Consider the following 17,611-nt stretch of genomic DNA (forward strand, 5'->3'; position numbering starts at 1 on the left):
GCACGACCTTCACTGCAGCGGGCATCTACAGAGAAATCGGGGAAAAGAGGAGGCTTTTTTTTTTTCTCCTGTGAGAAAAAACTACTTTCATATAATTTGGGGGAGGGTACAGGATTTTGTACACCAAGACATTCTACTGCTACACAGTACATACGTATTGCAAGACACTGAATACTATATACATACATCAACTGCATCAAATTAATGTATGCAATCTGCAAAACTAGCTGCACACAAACAATCCTTAGTTCATACTAATTTTTAGTATTAGAATATCCAATGATAAAATAACATCATTACAAGTCTGTATTCTCATTTTCACATTATACATTTTGTTATAGGCACATATGTATATACAGTGGCTATTTTCATAACCAGCTCTATGTTCCAAAACAGCCCTTCTGAATTAAGAGAGATTCTGGAAAGATCTGTTTATTGCTGAATTTGACTTAGTATTTCTTCAGTGCAGCTGCAGATGCTGTCTGCAGTGCTAAGTCCATTAATTCTCCACAGCTCGTCCAAAAAGTCAAGACGATAGCAATATCAATGCAGCTTTGCTGATGTACTTCAAAAAAAATATAGTAGCAATTCGTGTCCATAGGGTCATTCCAAGGTCATTTTGGAAAGAAGTGTAAGCTGGGACTACAGCAGCAGCTTTACTGTCTGTTTAGGACAGGTTGGGGAAAACACACACAAGAAGTTCATAATGAGTGAGGATTTTTCCAGTTCAAAAAATGAATTTTACTACATGAGAAATGAAGGGGTGGAAAGACAAAGCAATTAATCACAAGATACTATTTAAAACAATCTTTTCAATATGCCGAGTACTTAGTCCACTTGACATTTTGTTAAGAGGAAAAGCTAAATTACATTCCGCCAATAACGATGCAGAGACAATAGCTTTTCTGGTACCTCTCAAACAAGTTAGTTTTGTTTTTACACATTCATGTAATTTCACAGATTTTTTTTTTTTTTTTTTTAACTGCTGCCAATAGTGAGCTGAAGTCCACTGATACGCTGATACATTTGAGATGATCATGTGAAATTATGTATAAAATATTATTTCTGGTATCTGTCCATCTTCTATTGACGTACCATTGTTGTTACCTGGTGAACTATAAAAGACAAAGCATGTTTTGCTAGCAGTAGGAGATTCGTGGATCACTTTCTTCAAACCTTTTGTTCCATAGTGGGAATCAGGACCCTGAAAAACATCAGAAGAGATTAGCAACTGAATGGAAATGGGCAACAAGACCCATAAAATGTTGAGGTTCAAACACTACTGACTTAGGTTATTTTAATAGTATAAAATTTCTATACCCACATCATGTAAGTTATATGCAAAATCACAGACAACAGAAGCAAGTGCCCTATGTCTAAATAATAAAAAAAAGTTTCTCTGACAGCATACCTAAACCACTTGATTTTATCCAACTAGTAATGAATAAATATTTTCTAGTATTTCTACTTGTCATACAGGTTGTCTGTATTCTCACTTAGTTCCCTGCCTCAGCTTCTTCTAATGTGCAACATTTTTTTCCAAGCCATTCAACTGTGATTTCTGTATAGGGAATTATATTTAAAAGAATATTAAAAGATTTTTGAGAAAACATTAAATAAATTTGTCCATAACATTAAGGGGAGACTTTCCTAGGACAAATAATTCTTCCCTATATTTCAGCACTAGTATATATAAAGTGACAAAAGAAAGCTTTCTATTTTCTTGACTCTAGCTAGTGGTTAGAATATCCTTGATAAAAGAAATCAAACTTAAATTTTGATAGAGAGCTGCCAGATTAAATATTCTAGATAATGCTTTTGCCCACACAGAACCCGTGACTTCCATTAGGACTCATTCTAACTCTTACATCAAGCCAGGAAGTGGGAAGGCACAAAGGATCCAGTTATGAATTCTGTGCTGTGGCACAGAAGAGAGGTAACAGTCTTAAAGAGTTACTGTGGAGTTTAACTACAGCCGTCTTTAGCACTAAAAGTAAATCCAAGATCTAGAAGACACTTTCCCATCAGAAGACAGATAAAAGAAGAACTCTTGCATCAAAATAACATTTTCTTCTGTGCTGTTAGGCATTCTTACTTTCAATGTTGCACAAGCTGTGTAGCAAACCGTTGGCAAAATCTCTATAGGTTCTTTGAACATAACTCTGAATGTACTGGCTGTTCCATCACAACTAAATCCAGTATCGTTTTGTCCTAGCGTTTGATTCTTCTCATAATCAATTATCTGTACAAAAACACGAAAATAGTATTTTTAGGTTTACAAGCTTGAGAAATATTCTTACTGTATGCATATTAGAAGATTACAAGCAAGCACTTGCCTACTCCACCCCGTTTAATTGCAAGGATAGTGCAATCTCAGAACTGGAAAATAGGTGTGATTTCCTGATACTATTCAGGCTGACCCAGCAGTGTGCCGAACGATGGCTTGCGAGTTTTACACAGGCTGTCCAATCTGTGGGCTAGATTCAACACTGCTCCAACCAGGTTATAGTCTTTGCTTGGGAGACGAAGAATAGCTCTTAGACCTTCGGCTTCTGACCTTCATATGCTACATATAATCCTGTACTTCGATTTGCTGATTGCTGTACACCTACACAGCCCACATGAGGGAAGCACATTCGCTGGCTGTGGCTAATTCAGAAAACAAGTTTTTACAGATAATGTAAGCAGTCAGCGATACATTCTTAAAAGAAAACAGGAACTTGCACTGCTATGTTTTATACAATTTGTTTCTATTCTAGATTCAGTATAAAAATTACACTCAGACTATATATTATTTCTTTTGCCTTCAATTTTGGTGGCAAATAGGAATCCCTAGCTAAGATATAGTAATAGCAGATATGTCACTTCTCATTTTGGATAGCAATCCTGATCCATGCTGCCAAACACCTCTTGCAGAAGTTGGATATCAGAGCTTTAGAGTAACATGAACAGCTCTCATGATCACTGCACTAACAAGAGTCCTATAAATTTTAATATTTTATTATTAAATTGCCATATAATTTTTAATATTGCACAAATGAGATGAAGCCCTATTCTATGCAAAATGTGCTTTAATTTTTTTCCCAGCCACAATCAATAGAAATATTAACAATTATAATGTTGAAGTCCTAAGCCCCTTTCACATAAAAGATGTATTTGCAATATACATTATCACTATTTTAAGACAAGTATTAAATGTTTAACTTTCTGAAGCTCTGCTAGTCCTGATGCAGGTCCAAGAAGAAAGGTAGAGACACAGGACTTAAATACCTGTCTGAAGAGACTGTGACAAGAAAGTTTTAGATTCATCAGGAATTTGGGGTACTTCCAGAATAAAGATAACCTGTATAAGATGGATGGCCTTCATCTGAACCATAAAGGTACATTAGCCTTTTGGTTTGGATCAGGAGCATGTTTTCCAACTGAATCTCTTGATCACTCCCACTTTTGGTTTGTCTTGCAAGAACTAATTCTTTTCAGATTAAATAAATCCAGCAAACATGCTGAGGGAGCACACCAAATGGTCTCATCCGCAAACAGGAATTCAGGCAAGAGGATCAAACAAGAGTTAATGCAAAAGTAAAAATCCCCAAATACGTATAGTATAGCTGCTAGGTCCTCAGTACCAAGTCTTTTGTTCTAAAGATCCAGTCTAGTGCATTATGCTACCCATTTACATAGATGTATAGTTTGAGAAAACCAAACTAATGGCACTTCAAACTGAGGAATTTGCAAGTGAGCTTTTGAACTGAGGAATGTGGAAAAGCCAACAAATTCCTTCAAAACCTCATTCCAGATACATTTTCTTTGGAACATCATAAGAGGAAAGACACAATGTTTTTTTTCTTACCAGACAGACACAAAATTCCTATCCTTAAGTACAGGATGGTCAGAGAATAGTGATCATCAAATAGGAAAGAGAAGACAAATAAACTGTCATTTAAACAGGATGCCCAGAAATGAACCGAAACAGTAGTTCCAGTACATGCTACAAGTCTATTAAATAAGATAGGGACAATGGAATTTCTGTCCCTAAATTAAGTCACAGATTCATTCTTTCACACAATTTCCCGCACACCTAGTAAATCAGTGTGATGCAATAGTACCAGGTTACAAAATACACAGCACAGAGTAAAACCGTGCCAGTCAAGGAATGCTAAAACCTTGTTAGAAAGCTTAGAATCAAATAAAAACTCATCTCAATAAGAAAGAGAATTCAAATGGACTGAATTTCCATACTGAAAAGGAAAAAATACAGTCCTGGATCAATATTACTAGCAGACAATCCTGACCACAACATGCTAACAGAGATCAAACAGGCTACAAGAGCAGGAAATACAATTTCAGTGGTGTCTTCAATTGCCTGCTCAGACTGGGCAAGTGTCATATCAGGACGCGAAGCTGGGGTGACATTTTTAGATGCTATCACTGACCATTTCATGAGCTTGCTAACCAATTGCTCAGTAGGAAGAAACGCAACCCTTGATTTGGTACTGAGTGATGAGCAGGATCAGATTCAAAATTTCATAATGGAAACACTATGTAACAGTGTCCATAATATACTTAGAGTCAACACTCCCACGTGAACAACAAAAGCAAATCCTCAACAGCTGTGCTAAATTTCAAAGAGAGAAAAATTAGGAAGCTTGTTCAAAAGAAGCTAAAAGGAGCAATTAAGAAAATCAAATCCTTATAAGAAGCAGGCAGACTACTGGAGGACATCACATGCCCAATTACAGTATTGGTACCTATCACCTATTCAGAAAGGCTTGAGAAAAGGGGGAAAAAAGTTGGCATGGCTGATCAACAAAAGGCTAGTACTGGAAATAAACAAACAAAAAAGGGCATCCTATAGAAATATGAAGTTGTATCCAGATTAAAATAGAAAGGTTCAAACTGACAGATTAAAATGTAAAAAATACAATTAAGCAGACCAAAAGAAGGTTTAGGAACAGCTATCTGCAAGCGTCAAAACCAATGTTAAATCATCCTTTCAACACAGCAGTAGCAAAAAACCCTAGAGACTCTCTGGTGGGCTAAACAGCATGAAGATATAAAACAAGTAGCAGCAGGATAAGGTCTTCACATAAAAGCCTGGAGAACAGCAATACAAATAAATAATTTACCAGCAGAAGAAACTGGGGAGATTCCCATGCTGGGACAATGTTTTCAGCAAACCTAAAACTGCAGTAACTTTACAGAAGTTATGGAAACAGTAACATATGATTTTCTGCCTAAGACTGAATCAGTAGCAAATTAAGATGTCAATCTTTCCAAAAAGCTCTGGGCAAGGACAAGCCTCTAAGTCCAAAATGTGTACCAGGCACGCTAAGAACGTAATAAATACCCAATCAGGTCGGACAAATGGTCCAATATGCTCCAACAGTGGCAAGCAAAGATGTTGCTGAGGGTTAGCACACAAGTCTTTGCTCTGCTGCCTGTTCCCCCAGCATCCACAACTGTTCTACTAGGGGTGCTAAAGTGCACATTCCCCTTCTGTTCCTTCTGGAATCTTCTAATGGATTTGCTATTGATGAATGAACTTGTTCAAATATCACCAGATTCAAAAGAGGATATCTGCCTCTTGTGGCAGTATATTTAGTATCCTCTGCATTGAAAAAATACTCTTATCCGTTTTGATCTTCTGCTAGTATCAGTAACAGTCTCCTAGTTCTAATATTCTGAGATTTGGTGAATAACACACTGTTCTGCATTTACGTTATCCATTGCCCTCTTGATTTTAGAAGCATTGCTCACACCTCCCCATAGCCTTCTCCGCTACAAACTGAAGAGTCCTAGCCTTTTTGGTCTCCCTTCATAAAGCAGCAGCTCTATGCCCTTAATCATTTTAATTATCCTTTTCTCTACCTTCTAATTCTACTGTGTGAGACTGGGAACTGCACCCAATACTCAAGATGTCAGCATACCTGGCTTTCATACAGCAACACAATGTCACCTTTTATCTTGTTTTCAGTATCCTCCTGATGACACTGGGCTTTTTTACCAGTCACTACATGTTGTGTCACTGATTTCAGAGAGCTGTTGATAACAAATCCAAGATCTCTTCCCTGAATTACTAGAAACTTTATTAAAGGACAGACTTTATGCACAACTGAACAGATTAAAGCTGTGAAATTCCTCTGCAGAAAACTTAAAGGAATTCAAGGTTAGACTGGACAAGTATCCTGAAGAAAGATTCACAAGGAGCTATTAAATAGAGAAAGCAAATCAGTCTCAGGAAATGCCTATACTGAAAATGATTGAAGGACAGGAGAATGCAGCAGAAAGGGAGAAGAGTTTTGTATTGTTCTTACTTTTCCGTAGTCATCTGCTTATGACCACTGTTGGGGACAAAACACAGGTTAGATTCTTGGCCTATTAGATTTCTCCTACTCAATTCAGATATACACCAAACCTTTTGCAAGTTCTACAAGTGTAGTTTCTGCATAAGCCCATTTAAACAGAATATACTGTACCTGTATATTAACTTGATAGTCTGTGGGTCCGTGAATAGATCCATATAATCCAAATCCCACTATGGAAATTCTTCTATTAACTGTGAACCTAGTAAGACACAAGCCAAGAAAGGAATTTAAACAACTGTGATGGGTGTGTTACCCTATTCCCAGTCAAGTAGGAAAAAGACTCCCACTGAAGAGTAGGGAAGTAAACTGAAAATGACGTTGTTTTTTTCCAGTAACACTTTCTATTTAGATTTCAATAGTAAGAAAAATGCTTTGTAAGGTATCAGCTTTATAGGTTAAAGCTTTGCTAATCCCCCAAGATATTCAGTATCACTAAACAAAAAATAACCAGATTCTTTTGAATATCTCCAAAATAAAAGCAGAGCAAGACTTGGTATTTTAAAAAGGAATATGCAGCTAACACCCAATCACTCTAGAATGCACCCAATCCTCCTGAACTGTCTTTTTTGCTACTTTACATTTTATGTGCCCAACAGACTAAGTTACTTTAAAAAAAGGAAAACATCAAACGTGCCCAAACAGAGCCAGTATGTTTGTTACTGTTTCTTATGCCAAAAAGATGAAGTTGAATAATATGTTCCCTTTCTTCCCACACTTCTCTGTCTCTCCTCCAAATAGTTTCAAAAGCCATACCTAATCCGGTCACTTGTTCCACTGTAGCCCCAGCGACTCTCCACTTGCTGGAACCTGTTAATGCTGCATTCTTTTCCTCTAAGGCAACATCTTGGTCGGTCAATATAATCTACTTTAGGTTTAGGATTGACAGTAAAATGCAGAAAGAGATTTACTACTTCCCGATCTGACAAGATTCCAGACTGAGCAGGGCCTGTGAAAACAAAAAATTTCTAAGATGACTCAAAGAATTACTCCAACTGTTGTATTTAAACCACACATATTTGCAAACTGAAGATGACAACAATATATTCCAACAACTAGAGCATATTCTGCAGAATATTTTACTTTCATTTGTGCATCACAACTTTTATTAGTACAATATTAATAACAGAATAGAGTGTTAAGCATCTAAACACTCACAGGTGAACAGTGCAGAGATATGGTCTAACAGTAAGACAAAGAATCCCAAAACTCACCTGCTGCAAACTCTTCAATAGTCATTAATGGAAAACGGATTAAGGAAAGAGCTCTTCCAAGGACTTTCTGTTTATTTCCAAATGTCACAGGCAGTTGTTGTCTTTGACATTCTGCTTCTGCCCAACGAACAACAGCTCCAAAGAGTCTACTTTCTCGAATACTAAGGGTATCTCTTTCTAGAACTGCACATAATGTGTCTAAAGAAAAAAAGTTAACAGATTTACAGCAGTTTTCATCCAAACCAATAACAGTGCTACACATTAAGTAAGCTTAAAATGTTACGCAAGTAAACACTAAGAACATTCATAATAAGACAAAGATAACACAACTTATGTATAAAGAAATCTCCCAACGGTATATAGACTCCAAACTAAAAAATAATTTTCCTGCTATGAAGGCAGCATATGAACTTTCTTCTTGATTCCTAAGAGTGTGACTATATATAAACTATGTAGTGACAATCAATATCCTGCAGAATTTCCATGGCTAGGGCAAGATCGAAATTGGAAGTGACCAAGCAGTGAATGCCCACTACTAAAAAACCAAGTTATTCACGATGACATTGTCGTATTCTCATCTGAGAGTAGCCACCTGCCAATCTGGATCAACTATACACAAACAGCGGTGGTGCACACAAAACCAGTTTAAAGGTACATGAAAGTAATCTTAAACATTGACATATTTGCCACCCACAAAGCTTGAAGGTGGAACACAGAATGTGAGGCAAGGTACTCACACATATTTTACAAAAGCAAGTTTTCCTGTAATTCTTACTTGTTATGACATTTTATGAATAACAGGTATGCAAAAATTCTCAGTTTATCATAGAACACAAGCCTGAAAAAATATGTGGGTTTTTTCATCTTCTGAATCTGGGAATTTTTATATGTCCTGAATTTAAGCAAGGCATGTTTATGGTCATCATCTTGGAAAGTCAAAACAGATTGGGATTTATCAAGAGTAGAGATAAACACTCACAGCCTGAGTACAAATCCCACTGAACATGAGTTAACAATGACTTTACAGTTGCTTTAAGCAGCTGGAATACTTTCCTTCAGTCTGAGTTTTTCCACACAGTCTAGCTGAATTGGAGTAAAATCTTGGACACACATAGTAACAATGAAATTAAGTAACCACATTTACAACTGCTAGCTTTTCATAACAGATGAAACATAGAAACCAGCAGTTTAGATTTTTTTTTCCAAAGAGATTTCATAAATTGTACCTGATCTGTGCAACTCTGAATAGAGAAGTACCATGCGGCAACAAAACAGTATGATTCCTGTTACGTGTGAAAAGTGAGTGTGGATCCTTCAGGGATGAGGCACAACACTCAGCAAGTTAAAGCTTTGGCTTTAACGAAAGCATAGTGTTACCATGGTGGGAGCCCCAGGACACCGACACTAATCAAATCAGGACCCAACACAGTGGAACCCTGCTCAGGAGTGAAGCTCAAAGGAAAGCACTGCAGGGGTGGCTAATAAAACTTGCGCTGATTAACATCTCATACATATCCAATATCCTGTTTTGCTCATTAGCAAACTTGCTGATGTAATGCAGGTGCTGCTGTCCAAATTCCAAGACCTGCAGCTGGCCATCACGTTGGCGCCCATGCAAAGGGTGCAGATGAGGAGGGAAGCGAACTACCCCAGGATACCGTGACAAGGAGATGAGATACGCTTGGGACTCTACATACTCGGACGGGGGAGGCGAACTATCCTGCATTACCGTAACAAAGTCTTCTCGAGCCCTACAATTCCCTCCAGAAGTTTAATGCTTAGGACACACAAAGTAACTCACCTATATCAATATCAGTAAAGCCTTCTGCACTTATTGCATCCATAGTACTTTTGTCTATTGTGTCAAGACAAAGACTAGCAAGCTGAGGTTCATCAAACAAACGGGCCTAAAAAGGTAAAGAAATACATCTTAAGCATAAAGTTGACAAACCACTAATCTTAAAAAGCAAGTATTTTTACTCTAGTGTAGATCTAAATTAAAATAGGTTGATTTGTCTAAGTACTCTTTATGTTTATACCTTAAAGAGTACTTAAATTCCCAAAGGAATACATAATTAAGGAGAATTCACTACATGCAATTTTTCCTTCATGCTTATGTTTGTAGTTTTGGCAGTGTAACTCAAAAAAAAAAAAGCACACATCAAATCCACTATAGTGAACTGGGGCACAGTTAATGCACTGAAGTCTTAACAAAAACAATTAAGAGATTCATGCAAATACACTGTAGAATAAGCTGGCTCTGTTTGAAATGTCCCAGACCATTGCATATTAAAAAAAGAAAAAAAAAAAGAAAAAAAAAAGCCTTTCCTCCACATTAATAAGAGGCTGAGTCTGTAAAAATGCTAACAGAGCAACAAGACATTTTCATACATAAATTAGACTCTGTGATAGCAAACCCACTGTGAAGTAATATTTAGTCATTTCCCTTCAAACACTGCTTTTCCTAGTAAATCAAAACTAAGCTTAAATTTACCTACTTGAGTAAGCAGCATAAAGGCATTATCTGCTCGGAGGTGCTTCGTTAGAAAATCCACACAATGTGCTTCCAGGGCTGGGACTGCATACTTTTTAGCAGTGTATAAAGTAGTCATGACTGTTTCTGGACCAATTTGAACTTCATCTGAATAAAGAAACCTAGAAATCAATACACAAATATAGATCATAAAAACATATCTTGAGGGAAGCAGTCCAGCACAACATAACAGTCTCTTTGCATTTAGAAAACAGGTCGAAGATTTGCACTGTGAACATGCAACAGTTCATGTAGCATTTTCACAAATGAATAAGCTAGTTAAAGGGTTGAAGAAAGAATATTACGTTAACCTAATGGCATACATTTGTTTTAAATATGTATTACTCCCTAAGACTGATCCGGCTGTACTAGTTATACATAGCTACCAAACTGTAAACAACAGCTGAGCTGCAGAATTACTTAACATATGAATGCATGCTCTTTTGATTCACTAGGAAGAGCTGTATTTCTAAATATCAATACATAACCTTCTATGGCTATATTACTGAACTTAATTTACTGACAGTGCACACTAGCTTCCCTGCCATGAGGAGAATAGTGTCAAGGACTTACACTGTGATAACATCTTATGCCAAAGTTACCATTCTGTAGTGTTCAGAGGAGAGGAAAGGAAAGGGAGTAATATTCTAGCAGACGACCTTGACTCTTCTATCCTGCCATAGCAAAACACTCTGGCTTGTCTCCATTGTTTGACGCCAGATGATTGGTTGAGAATTTAGCATAAGCTGTGAACCAAAAGATAGGAGCCTCCACCAAAACCAGGAAAAAAACCCTGTTTCCTGGGCAGCTGTTACTTGAGACCAGACAAGATAAGATTTATTTTAAGTTTCTGTATGGAAAAGATGACTTTTTAAAAATACATTTTCTTACAGGTGACACTGAAGATAATCTTAGCAATATTTCATCAGTTTTTCAGTTAATAATCAAGAATAGCCTGTGATTTAAAAAAATACATTTGTCCCCAACACACAGGTGGTTAAACATAATAAGCCAGGACACATTCGCAAATGCAGGAATTCCACAATGAAGACCAAGCCTTTCCTTTATATTTCATAATATTTTTTGTTCAGAACCTCCTGGAAATGAACAGCAAGCAACACGTAGAGACGGAAGGCATGTTTAGAAGGGTTTTTAATGTAACAATAAGCAGTTTGTCTTTACCGGAAAAAAACCTGTGAAAGTAATGGACTTAAAATTGTTTGCAACATGGGGAGATCTAAGTAATAGAAGCCTAGAGTTAAAATTTAAACTGAAGTTCTTCACTCTTTATATTTCTTATATTCCAAGAAAACTCTAATTCTCGGCAATTGCTAACACACAACTAAATATGGCGTTCAACATTAAATTTGCACTTACCAACAGGTACATATTTACCACTACAATATTCCAATCTATTCAAACGGCCAGCTTTCACATCACTTAGGAAATATGAATGATGCTCTAGATTAATTCTTTAAACTGGATTTACATCAAACAGCTTTTAGAATGAATGAGTTTAATTAAATGCTAACTTTTTTTAGTAAGTTTCATACAGGTCATTAAGAACTGATTTATGAAAGTTATAAACTATTATCTGTTGATGAAAAGGATGGGCTGACTTGCCACTCAATCACTAACAAATTTACTTTTAAGAAACTAAGATCTCATAGGTACAGGTTTGTATACCAAATTGACAAATAGTTCATTAATGCACTAGAACAGTGTGTTTAGATTTTTGTTTCAAGATTTAAAAAAAAAAAAAAATCTGTTTAAAATGCCCTAGCCTTCCTTGTGTAGCTTTATAGGAGCTTGGAGTCCAAATCACAGAAGAGTTGAACATTAACAGGCTGCAAAAAAAGCAGCATTACCACACAAACTGCATTGTAAATTTTACCTAATCCTATAAATAAATAAATAAATAAAGTGTCGCCAAGTTGTTTTTTGAACATGATTTTGATTTTATTCCTTAAGTGTGTCCAATCTGAAGCCAATGAAGTGACACACCGAGGAGCTCGTCTGGCTTGTGGTTCATTTTCTACTACACCTTCTTAAGAATCAGGGTACAGTTGCATACTGCACTTTTCTGACCCTTTCTCTCCCAGGAATTTTGCAGGCTTCTTCCTCATATGATCAAAACCCAATTACATGGCCAAATGACAGGAATTCAAATGTGGCAACAGTGCATATACATGCAGGTTTTTCATTCACATGAGATCTATGAGCTACAGCATGCTTTTTCATGCCGTGAAGGACACACTTGAGGCTCTATGCTCCAATCCCTCCCCTGCTGTAAGGCTGGATATACATTAAGAGACACTCCCCAGCTGAAAGTGTGTCATGCAAACTAACGGGACTTAAGTGATTAAAGTTCTGACAACTAAAATTTGCACAGTATCTCAAGCAGTAACTAAAACATCAGTGTGGTATCAACACCATTTTCAGCACAAATCCGAAACATTAGCCCCATACAAGCTGCTATGAAGACTTTAACTCTATCCCAGCCAAACCCAGTACGTTCTCCACCCCTTATTGCATACCATTTACATCATGCTCAGGTCCCACACTATCGCAACACATCCTCATTAACCACCCCTTCTCCTGTAAAATGTCTGTAAAATGCACATAAATATCCATAAAATGTTCATTGAGTTCATTTGGTCTAAGACTTTGGGCTCCATCTGTTAACAGTATTGACTCAGGATGGGAGAGGTGGTGTGTTGCATGGAGTTACTGGGCACTATGGACCTAATTTTCTGTTTCTAGACATCGATCACCACAGGGCATAACAGCTCATAGTTACAGAACATGCAATGTAGTTACACACTTTGAAACCGAGAAAACTCAATGCAAGTGTCCAAATACATTAAGAAAGTCACATTGTCAGTTTTTTGTGTTCAATATTTCAAGTTTTTGACAATGCCAATACTATTCTGGGATTTTCAAAGCCAAACAGTCATCTTTTGCAAATACTAAAAAGTGTGAATTTGCAAAGTTAAAAGGTAGCTGTAAAAACTATGAAAAATTGTAATAAAGTACATTGCTCTAGGATGTTGTATAATCCTATTTCCCTTAAGTATACAGACGGATGATCATGATGCATTCATCTACTCATAAAAGAGGAACTCTAGGTGTGTCTTCTCTAAAAATCCCTCTGCTCATGTGCCAAGAGCTCTGTCTCTGTGTTAACTCTCTCATTTGTGGCAGGCCTGAACTAGCACACCTTCATGTTTATACCACTGTTCCTCCTCCACCTAACTCAGTGGGGTTCAAGGTCACTTATCCTTCCCCCTTGCCTTCTTCCCTCCTCTCCTCCCCTTTGAGAGACTCATAGAAACAACCTGCTCTTTAGATATTGACTAATTTTATTGTCATCCAGGATGGGGAGGGTGTGTGTATGTGCATTGTGGAAGAACACTTTTACTGACCAGAACAAACAATTTCCCAACTAACCATTCACTTTACATAAGCCTCTCATCCATTTTATGTCACTTCTCTTTACTCTCAGGTTAGCACTTCTTTCTCCCCTAGTCTTAGCATCTTCCCAAAAGTTGAAATATTTTCACCATTATAAAAGTACACAAGAATCTTTTTCCAGTTAGTCATGATTACCCCTCTGTTTACTGCTTGCCAAAGTCCTCTGCAAAGACATTTGGAAGATGGACTGCTAAATTTGTGCCATGTCATCACTTCCTTTTATACTATGATCAAAGGACAAGTTCAATTACTGTAAAACATATTTCAAAATGTGAATGAAATTTAAAAAAAAATCTTATTAAAACCAACAATATGAAACCCTAAAACAGAACCCTACTGAGACAACTTTTATTTTCTTGATCACTGCTATTCAATTTGTACAGTTAGAAACATACAAAAAAAAAAGGTGTTTAAATGGGAAGCAGATTCAAACTTTGTGACTTTGATATTATTTCAGTTCTTAAGGATTTATCTCTCAAACTACTGAAGTAGTCAGCTGCTTTTAAAAAGCTCCTCTGGCTCATGTTTGAAAACTCTTCAGGCAAGAGGAATACTGGATGATAAGCCAAAACACACACCACAGTCATTTCTAAGCCTTTGAGCTCAGCCAATTGTTTTCTAAGAAAGTTCTCTCCCCTTCTCCAGCCAATTTTAAAAGGTTGCCCTTTTCCCATCTTCACAGTTAAGATTTTAGCCCACAGACAAGGAGGGCTACGCAACTTTCTCTAGGGGAAAAAGAAAGCCTAAAACTTATTACTGGAATTACAGTGGTACTATCAATTAAAGTTTCAGTTCATTATTTTTAAATACTTTAACTCCACAAATTTATTATTTTAGAGGCCCCAGTCAGAAAAAGGTAGCAACTGTAGCTGATTTTAAGTTGTGTACAAACATATCCACAAGAAAAATAAGAAAACAGATGTCACATTACCTTGGTGACTATCAGATGTTTTAAATTGTCCAATTTCTAACTACTTTTTTCTTCCTCAAACATAATTCTTGAACTCCCATCTATTTTGTGACAAAACACCAACACTGATGAAAGTTTACATCACTGGACAGAGAAATGATACTCAGTCTCACTGGACAGATACAGATGGAATGAATTTAAGAGAATCAGAAAAATTTTCATCAAAAAATCTTTTCCCTTGGCTTTAATTTACAAGTAGCATTTGTCAATAGATCTTTATGAAACACATCAACTACAGATAGGATCTAACAAACCACATGAGTAAATAAAATGGAAATGAGCTGTGGAACATTAAATAATTAGTAAATTATCCCTAAAAGTTTTTGCATTACTTCAATGTTTCCTTTACCTTGATGTTCATTTGCTATGCGTATTGAAAGATCCCAACTTAATTTCTAGCCAATACGCCTCAAATTGCTCTTCGCAAAGATTAAAGAAAGGTCCTGTAAAAGGCAACCATCATTACCTGACCAATTTACTAATGATAGATAGAAGAGGCCAACAGTGCAAGGTTGCCTCTTCTGGCCAACATTAGGAAAAAAACCCAGGCTGTCTTATAGTTGGTATACTTTAAAAACAGCGTATATGAGCATGGAAGAAGTCCAGTACTGGCCTGTATTAAAGAAGTTCTCCCTAGATATGTTTTTAGCAAGGTGTTGCAATTTATATTTATTCCAATATAAGCTCAAAATATATATAGTATATGTAAGAACGTCCTAAAAAGCTGCCATGTATTTCATACCAAAGAAGACATCAAACCTGAGATGTTTCAACAGTTCATCAGGCTGGTGATATTTAGACAAGATACAAGTATAATCAGTTTACTTACGTAAGTTCCCTGGCCATCACATAGTAGTAGCTCTACCAACACAAGGTGGCTTTTGTTTGCTTCTAACAACATCTCTTCATTAATTTCCACAGTTTTGAAATATCATCCTTCTTATCTTTACTTAGAACTCTCCTGTTTCCCTGTTTATATTTCTATCCAGAGAAACTTCTCTCATTATATCCACTTCTCACTGTCCAGTGTTTTTTCCACATATATATAGACAAACACATATATGTGCACATTCATTTACTTCTAACTTTTGAAACCATTTTGCTTGAAAGACACTTCCCACTATCTCCCACTCTGGTACACAAACTCTTTGCCTTGCCACTCCCTCTTTGCTAAGAATCCACAAAATAAATACAGTTCATTTGCCAACGGCAACCTGCATGGTGGTTTGGGTTTGGTTTTTTTTTTCCCCAAATCAGTTGCTGCAATTCCTGTGTCCATGATTACTAAAAGGACCAGGTGACTTTTCTTCTCATTGTTCTTATCTGTTAGGCCTCAAAACAAAGAGAAAGTTGCTAAGACTTTGGAGCTTTTCCCATTACAGAAAGCTTCAGGACACTACATATTTATTTCCAGGCAATAATATTACTTGTTTCCCAAACGTTTGTTACAGAAATCTGTTTCATACATTTTATAGAGGTTTTGCCTAGCAGAGGAGTTTCGCTGAAAAAAACCTGAAGGTTAAGCAGTTTAGTCATATTACCACACCACAACCTGATACACAAAGAAACCATCGGTAATTGTTTCTATGAACACCATAAATTTTATTTACCACTACTCTGAGATAAAAAAAAAAAAAAACAGTAGATCAACTCATCAGTTTTGTGAGCATGAGAAGTAGCAGACCCTATTCTGCCCAATTTAGAAATCACTAACCCATTTTACATAATTTTTGCCATCACTGCACTCATGGTCTCCCTTGGGTGGTTTGTGTGTAAAAATCAGCTAGTTACTGCCTTCTGCTGCACGTTCACTCTCCCCCCAAAAGTATCTGAAATAAGTGTGACTACAATGGGTATTACTCTGGTAAAAAGAGACAACAATTTATTACCACCGCTGAAAAAGAAAAGTGAACAATAAGATGAATAGAATTTCAAAGCACTAAATGAAATGAAAAGCTTGGTACAACAGCCTCCATCCCTTCTTAGCTATTATTAGAAGGTGGATGGATAGTTGCAACATTCAGAAGAACCACTAATTCCCATCATTTTACTTTTAAAAAACCCGCAATAAAAAAGCCAAACCAGACACCCACCACTATCAAAGTACTTTTCTGAATGGACAGTTAGTTGCCCTAAAATTTGGGTACTTCTCTTGGGGAAAGGATGCAGGGGAACGAGCAAGAGGGAACCAAAATGTGTTCGCAGGGTGGTTTGACCTTGCGTACCAGCCCGCAAGGTGGTTACGCGTTTTCTCCGCACCTCCCTCCGCGGACACGCACACGGCTCTTTGGGGACAGGAGCCAGGAGGGGCCGCGGAGCGAGGAAATGACACCAGCAGCCGAGCGGAGCCCCCCGGCCCGGCCGGGCCCAGCGACGCCGGCGGGAGGAGAGACCTGCTCCCCCGCCCGGTGCCCCCGGCCCAGGAGCCTGCACGGTGCCCGGTGCCGCCCGCCCCCGCCCCTCCGCGGCCTGACCTCAGGAGCGCCAGGAAGGCGGCGGGCTCCACGTCGGGCAGCTCGATCTCGGCCGAGGTGGTGGCCATGCCGCCGTTAAACATCGCGTCGAAGACGGCGCTGCCGGCCGCCAGGACGAAGCGGTGGGCGGGGATGCGCTGCTGGCCGGGCCCGGGGGGCGCGCCCCCGCCCCCGCCGCGGGGGCTGCCCTTGCCCACCACGAAGTGCACGTCGCTGAGGAGCTCGTTGGAGAAGAGGAAGGCGAACCGCTCCCGCAGCGAGCCCTTGGTGGCCTGCCAGTTGTACAGCGGCTCCCGCTGCAACACCGCGCCGGCTTCCGCGGCGGCGGTGGCGGCAGCGGTAGCAGCAGCGGCGGCGGCGGGCGTCTCCGCGGGCGAACCCGAGCCGCCGCCAGCGGCCGCCATCGCCGCCCTGAGGGGCCGGGCCGGGCCGCTCCGTCCGCCGGCGGCACGCGAATGCCCGCCGGGCGCCCCGACGTCAACCGCCCGCCGCCCCTGTGCCGCGCATGCGCCTCTGCCTCGCGCAGGCTCGCGGGCGGCGGGCGAAGCCGTCGCTGCCCGTCTGCCCTTCCCCAGCGGCCGCGC

At 38.7% G+C, this 17,611-nt stretch overlaps 1 protein-coding gene across 1 annotated transcript; it reads right to left on the minus strand.

The window, feature by feature from the left end:
- Positions 1 to 288: 288 nt before the first annotated feature.
- Positions 289 to 17,530, minus strand: BTBD1 (BTB domain containing 1). The gene is made up of 8 exons (XM_075506148.1): positions 17,028 to 17,530; positions 10,075 to 10,231; positions 9,378 to 9,483; positions 7,577 to 7,774; positions 7,119 to 7,311; positions 6,477 to 6,564; positions 2,096 to 2,242; positions 289 to 1,204 (listed from the first exon to the last, which is right to left on the minus strand). The coding sequence occupies exons 1-8, from the start codon at positions 17,429 to 17,431 to the stop codon at positions 1,046 to 1,048; spliced, it is 1,452 nt and encodes a 483-aa protein (XP_075362263.1). The 5' UTR covers positions 17,432 to 17,530; the 3' UTR covers positions 289 to 1,045.
- Between the last annotated feature and the right edge of the window lie 81 nt (positions 17,531 to 17,611).

The sequence above is a fragment of the Mycteria americana genome, chromosome 6, assembly GCF_035582795.1.
Source record: "Mycteria americana isolate JAX WOST 10 ecotype Jacksonville Zoo and Gardens chromosome 6, USCA_MyAme_1.0, whole genome shotgun sequence".
Classification (NCBI taxonomy): Eukaryota; Metazoa; Chordata; class Aves; order Ciconiiformes; family Ciconiidae; genus Mycteria; species Mycteria americana.